General features: G+C 48.1%; 1 protein-coding gene across 1 annotated transcript in view; it reads left to right on the top strand.

The window, feature by feature from the left end:
* Window positions 1-415: 415 nt before the first annotated feature.
* Window positions 416-7318, top strand: part of sema3bl (sema domain, immunoglobulin domain (Ig), short basic domain, secreted, (semaphorin) 3bl) — a 37724-nt gene continuing 30821 nt past the window's right edge. The window contains 1 exon segment of the mRNA XM_084680543.1: window positions 416-804. Coding sequence (XP_084536669.1) covers window positions 699-804 — 106 coding nt within the window. The 5' untranslated portion in view covers window positions 416-698.

The following is a 7318-nucleotide window of genomic DNA, read 5'->3' as shown; positions in this document are numbered from 1 at the left end:
CTTAATTAAAACTCCTACACACGTTAACACCGTGTTGAAGGGGTTAAGAAAGGTTACGGATAGACGCCCCCGCGACAGATAATTAATAGACCTGTACACACGACATTATCACTGCGTAGTTACCGTGAGAATGCTTCAAAATCGCATCGAATGTTAATCAAACTTTTGAGAAATCAAAACTATCACTCAAAATTGTAATGTATATTTTCCTTACTGACTGATAAACTGTTTAATCTGTAATAATACAAAACATTTTTGGATTGATTGACCGGTGCGTAAAGGGCTTGAGGTTTTACGTTGGGTAATAGGCGGGTCGCTTGGAACGCTCTGTTGCGCTTGCTGCGGGCGTGCTCTCTCGTGCTCACTGAAGGAAGAGACGGGGTGGGTCTCCGTCTAAACCGGACTCAGTTTGAGAGGCAGGACATCTGGGGAGGAGAATACACAGCGGCTGGAGCACCGGGACAGGGCGATAGCAGGTCCGGAAACTGACTGGAGAGCGAAGACGCACGCGTGCTCATCGGACACTGGTCACGAGAGGTCCTCACTGAGTATTTGAGTCTGCTCACTTAAAAACTGAGAAACAATAGCCTAAGGATACTTAAGTTACGTATTTCCTATTTGCTGCTTTCAATTTTAAAATTGAAGGACTTGTTTCGTATTCAAACCTCCAAACAAAAGACAGACATTTTGGAGGAGCGATGGAATTAACACCTTTGCTCACCAAGATGATTCTAATGACGCTTCTACTGGCAACAATCTCTGCGTCCAAACTGAATGTGCCACGACTCAGACTCTCCTACAAAGGTAAAGTTGTGGTCAAATTTTTTAACTAACCCCATTGAATCAACTATAATTGATAGATGCAGTTCATATCTTATACAAACATGAAACCGCCTAAGTACCACGGTCTCCATGGTCTCGGGTGCTTGTCTTATAGCAAAAGAATACCCCTATGGTTGGAAGCAACTTTAATGATTTCTGAACACAGAGAACCTCTTATGATAATAATTTTGGGAGTGATATCTTAAAATATAACTGTGTTCCAGAACTCGTTTCAAAGGTGATGCCAAGTTTTTCAGGGTGAAATGAAACATGGCCGTGGGTTTCATAATGTTTTCGTTGTATTGTTTATATATTGTTTAATATGTTATGCTTAACAAATGAAAAAAACTATTTTCTTTATTGTTCAGAGCTGTTGAAACACGTATCCCATATCTTCAATTCACTCTCCTATTTCGGCATTTACCAAAATAGGCTGCATTTTTAGCTTTGTCATATTTGATGAATGTTCGTGTTATCTTTAATTTAACTTTGTATTTATTTGCTACACCGCAGGCCAGATCCTATAGTGAGCTTGACTGATCAGACACTGGCGCCCCTCTGCCACGAACAAATGCATCTTAGATGTCTGTTTCTCTTTCCTTTTTAATCTAACCCCGGAGTTGCTCAATTTTGTATTTTTGTATCTTTCAAAGTTATAACTGCATCCAGTTTTATGTGTCACTCCGACTGCCAGCCTAAACGTCCACGTACCGTGGATATAGACCTAGTTACTACCGTCTACAGAATAGATTATTTGGAAGATGGCTTGGTGGGAAACGAAATGATTCAGGCTGTTGTAGCCTGTGTTACGAGTGGATTCGTATGAGACTCATTCTGTTCGTTTTTTTTTCTTTTTTAAGTAGGCCTATGACATGTTGTGGTTACCTACCGTTTGCCCCCGAGTGTTTTGGCGTCCTTTCACCTCACCGCGGTCGGGCACACCGCGGTGCGCGAGACCCTTTCCCCCATTCCTACGCCCTTATTAAGTTTTTATAGAGCGCGCGGGGGCACAGCAGAGACTCGGAGAGCGCAATATAAAGATGAGCGCGGTGGAATGTTTCTCAATCGGTAACCTGAGACAATACAACTACAAATCATGCACACCTGTATGGCCATTCCCATCACTGCCTGTCTACTGTCATTCATTGGAGGAGAGAGAGAGACAGAGAGAGAGAGACAGAGATAGAGAGAGAGAGAGAGAGAGAGAGAGAGAGAGAGAGAGAGAGAGAGAGAGAGAGAGAGAGAGAGAGAGAGAGAGAGAGAAAGAGAGAGGGGGGAGAGAGAGGGGAGAGAGATGAGAGAGAGAAAGAGAGATGAGAGAGAGATGATAGATATGAGACCACACATCCATGTTAACACCATGTGTCATTCTGTTGGCACGGACATGGTTGTTGAGGTAAAACTCTCCACATCCAGTGATTTACATATGGCTCTACACACACACACACCACACACACACAGCCCTCTGCAATCCTCCAGTCCAAGTGTGTCCGCAATTATCAGTCGTAGAAATCAGCCGGGATTTCCTTCCGTTGGAGTAGAAAATAATCTTCATGTTTCCCTTCTTCCCATTGGTCGAGAAAGTGGCTTTACATACTAGTTGGCTTGTTAGGCAGCGCTTCCTTAGGGCTGACCCCTGATGTGACCCCTCCACCCCCCACCCCCCTCACCCCCCCACCCCCCCACCCCCGAGCCTCCTTGGGGGGCGCGAGGGGATTTAGGAACAGGAAAAAGTGTCATTATCTCATTTAACCAATTAGGAGGAGTCGTTGCAGCAGTAAAGGGGGTACCTAGTATGTGTCACCCCCCCCCCCCACACACACACACACAGACTTCTCCATACAACCATTACCTGGGATTTCATCACACTATTCCATCACTCCACTCTTCTTAGAACAATTCAAATTTCTGAAGCTTCTCTCCAGAACCCACACTTTTGTTTCAAACTCCTTCTGATGTGTTGTCAAATCTTTTCAGTATGGTATTCTATAATGACACGTTCTTCCACAGAGCACATGCACACGTCTTTTCTGAGCATGTCTTTCCATCCCACCTTTTAATCCCTCCATTCCTGCACCCCCCCACCCCTTCACCTCTTCACCCCTCTGCCTCGCTATCTCTCCGCCCGTGCCTTCCTGCCTCTAATCTCACACGGAAAGGTTATCAGCGAGGGCCCCCACATACCTGGACCTGTTGCCAACCTTCCTCGTCTGCAGGTGTTGTCGGAATGGGATCCGTTCCAGACGGCATTCTGCAGTGCTGAAAGGACGTTGTCGGACCACAAGGTTGTCTTTTTGGTCGAATAGTAGGAGACCTGGGTTAGATAACTGGTTAATGCACAGAGGCTGTCTTTTTCCATTCAGTCTTCTGAAGATGCTGCACCTTTGCTGACCTGCTCTCTTTGTGTGTGTGTGTGTGTGTGTATATGTGTGTGTGTGTTTGTGTGTGTAGCGGAGTGTCAGACTGGATGAATGAGCCATTAGGGACCAGACAGTGTTTGTGATAGGAAATGGAGGACAGAGCCAGAATTCCCAGCAGTGGGCCTGTAAAGTGTGTGTTTGCGTGTGTACCTGTATTCCTGGGTTATGTTCAGTGCAACATTATGTGTGCATGTGTGTGTGTGTTTGTGCGTGTGCGTGTGCGTGTGTAATGGGGCGAGGGGGGTTTTCTAGCCCTGTGGTGGGAGTGATGGTGGGTGTTTGTAAATGGAGACCAACAAGCCCTCTGGCCAATGCCTACTCACCCCCCCCCATGCCACACACACACACACACACACATGCACACACACACACCCAGTTTCACAAATAACATACCCCCACACACACTCTTTGTCTCGCTTGCGAGCACCAAATAAACAGCTTCCATTTTTAAAAGATTACATTTGTTCTCAGAGTGCTCGTGCGGCAGGGTCTATTTGTTTTAGTTTACATGAATGAATTAATGAGTTTGTTTTCACAGTGCTGCCCAGATGTCGTTAGAAGGGCTGGGTTAAAAGGAACTGAATGATCTGTCATTTAGTCTGGAATGTTGGTTTTCTATCCCTACGTCTCTCTCTCTTGCCCTCTCTCCCCTTCCTCTCTCTCTCTCTCTCTCTCTCTCTCTCTCTCTCTCTCTCTCTCTCTCTCTCTCTCTCTCTCTCTCTCTCTTTCTGCCCCTCCCTCACTCTGTCTCTCCCTCCCTTTCCATATCTCTCTCTTTCCCCCACAACTATCTAAACAACAAGAACACAATCAAGATCTGAGGCTGAACCCCTACGCTCCCCATGCAAATGAACAGAAAAGAAAAGATGGAGGTGGTTGAGCAAAAGAGGAGATGGAGGAAAAGAGAGAGGGGAGGAGATTGGCAGACTCGGGGTGGCCTGTCGCATTGCCTTCTTAAATCCAGGATTTGTAACTGACTGGCTGACTGGTTATGGGTCTGTCTGGTTATGGGTCTGGCTGACTAGCTAGTAATGCGTTTGGCTGGCTGATTAGAGGTCTATGGGTGTGGCTGGCTGGCATACAGGCTCAGTGACCATAGCAGGTAACCGACACCTCATGACCAGTTGTCATGACCACCGGTGTTGAAACCAGTGGCACCCTGTCACACCTGTTTGTATATCAGAGGCATGTTGGCAAGTGCCATGTCTCTCACCTTGTGGGTGTCGCAGTTATCTGACAGCAGCCATAGCAACACCGTCATGGCAACATCCTCCTAGCAACACCGTCAGATCACCCATGTAGCGAAGAGGTGTTCTGGGAGGGAAAGAAACCGATCAGAAAACAACAGTTAGGGAGGGGTGTGTGTTTGTGTGTGTGTGTCTGTGTGTGCGGGGGAAGTGATGAGAGAGGGAGAGAATGAGGAGTTGTGTTTGCAAGTGCTTTGACAGAGGGGGGCATAGGGAAGGCTGTGTGATAGAAGGAGAGAGGAGAAGTGGATCTGTCTAAGAACAGGCCTCTCTGCAGGCCTGGTCAGTGGGACCATTTTCTGTTAACCGTGCGTTACGTTCTCATGCCAATAAAATGAATTTACAGGAGATTGAAAAGCAAGTTGAGGAGGCTTGTTTTGGGCCGGGTGGATTGGAAGTGGAACCAGAGGTTAGAGCTAATGCCTGTCTGCTCTAAGTAGAAACAGGTGTGGTTCTGACCCCATAGTAACCTACCACACTTAGTTACTACCCCTCCCTGGACCCTCCTAGGACCCACCCCACCCTGCCTCCTTACCCTTTGTCCCCAGACCACGTCATCTGCATCTTGCCCCCTCCTCCCTCCCCCCACACATTTATATTTAGTCATTTAGCAGACGCTCTTATCCAGAGCGACTTACAGTAAGTACAGGGACATTTTTCCTGAGGCAATTAGGGTGAAGTGCCTTGCCCAAGGACACGTCATTTTGCACGGCTAGGAATCAAACCGGCAACCTTCTGGTTAATAGCCCGATTCCCTAACCGCTCAGCCATCTGACCCCTACGCAAACACAAACACACACACCCTCCCACCACCGAAACCCCAGGGATGCACTGCACCTCCCAGCTGGGGCTTCTCTTGTCCTCACCTTCCCAGTCTGGCATCACCCCCCCCCCCCCCCCCCCCCCCCTGGTGATCCACCACACTGTTAGGAGCCCACCTTCCTGGTGATCCCTGCCACCACACTGTTAGGAGCCCACCTTCCTGGTGATCCCTGCCACCACACTGTTAGGAGCCCACCTTCCTGGTGATCCCTGCCACCACACTGTTAGGAGCCCACCTTCCTGGTGATCCCTGCCACCACACTGTTAGGAGCCCACCTTCCTGGTGATCCCTGCCACCACACTGTTAGGAGCTCCATCAGGACACAGCTGAACAATACAGCATTGTGCCTCAGCTTCCTCCAGCACTCCCTGCCTCTACCTGCCTCTCCCTGACTCACTCTGCCTCCAATGATCACATGCCCCTTCACACACTTTTAGATTTCAGCCCTCTCTCTGTCTCTCTTTGTCTCGCTCTCGCTCTCTATCGCTCTCGCTCGCTCGCTCTCACTCTCTCACCATGGACATCACATCTGGTCGGGTCTGCACTATTATGTCGGTGACTAAAAGCTTTGTCCTGTGCGTTTATGTGTGTCTGTGCACAAAGTATTGTCAACTGTTCTTGAACAGTAAGAAGCTAATGGTTTTGTGTACTGTAGATGTAGATAAGCTACAGTGTGTTTTAATGTTCCTAATACATAATAGGAGTTTCATAGTCTGGTCAAATCCATCTGTTTCATCTCTGCCTAGCACACCCATGCACAATCAGTGCAATCACAGAAGCACACACACAAGCCCTAGCACGCACGCACGCACGCTCTCTCTCTCTCTCTCTCTCTCTCTCTCTCTCTCTCTCTCTCTCTCTCTCTCTCTCTCTCGCACACACACACACTCAAGCCCGCATACACAAGCACACACTCCAACAGGGTGATTAATTTCTTGGTCTGTTTCCTTAACCCCTCCGTAGATCATTGTCTGGGGAGTCATTAAGGGCCACGCTGAGCTGCAGCTTGAAACAAACGCGTCCAAAGCTAGCTTTTAGATGTGGGTCAGAGTGTCAGGATAGATGAAGGGAGGGGACAGAGAGAAAGAGAGAGAGAGAGAGAGAGAGAGAGAGAGAGAGAGAGAGAGAGAGAGAGAGAGAGAGAGAGAGAGAGAGAGAGAGAGAGAGAGAGAGAGAGAGAGAGAGAGAGAGAGAGAGAGAGAGAGAGAGAGAGAGAGAGAGAGAGAGAAAGAGAGTGAGAGTGAGAGTGAGAGTGAGAGTGAGAGAGAGAGAGAGAGAGAGAGAGAGAGAGAGAGAGAGAGAGAGAGAGAGAGAGAGAGAGAGAGAGAGAGAGAGAGAGAGAGAGAGAGTGAGAGTGAGAGTGAGAGTGAGAGTGAGAGTGAGAGAGAGAGAGAGAGAGAGAGAGAGAGAGAGAGAGAGAGAGAGAGAGAGAGAGAGAGAGAGAGAGAGAGGGAGAGAGGGAGAGAGGGAGAGAGGGAGAGAAGAGAGAGGGAGAGGGAAGAAAAAAAGGATCCGAATAGTGAGAGGAGAAGGGGAAGTAGCGATGAAAGGAGGATGAAACAGTGGATAAGACTAGAGCCAACGAAAAGAAGAGAAGAGAGAACGATGTTGACGGATGAAAGTCAGACGATGGATGGAAGGATGAAAGAGATGGTGGGGGGGGAAGGGGGAGGGTTTAAAGAGGGAGGGAAGGAATGACAGTGAGAGGTGAGCTGGAGGCAGGGAGACAGAGTGATCTTTCAGAGGGCTGGGTTGAGGGTTCAAGACCTAACAAAGTGTCTTTGACCATCTGTCATGTAAATTTGTCTTCCATTGTCACACACACACATCCTTCTCCAGTTGGTTTCATTTGGAGTCCAGCTGGGAGAGAGTTGGTAGTCTTGTCAGTGTCCCAACATGGAATGTTCATCAGGATGAAGGCCATGCCGAGGGTTTGAAGTCTGTTTCTGGGTACAGGCTTGGCATACTCTCCCTCTACCTCTCTCTCTCTCTCTCTCTCTCTCTCT

The sequence above is a fragment of the Hypomesus nipponensis genome, chromosome 18, assembly GCF_054491055.1.
Source record: "Hypomesus nipponensis isolate SF chromosome 18, ASM5449105v1, whole genome shotgun sequence".
NCBI classification, from domain to species: domain Eukaryota; kingdom Metazoa; phylum Chordata; class Actinopteri; order Osmeriformes; family Osmeridae; genus Hypomesus; species Hypomesus nipponensis.
The sequence above is the reverse complement of the archived record's forward strand: the minus strand, read 5'-3'. Positions and strand labels throughout refer to the sequence as shown.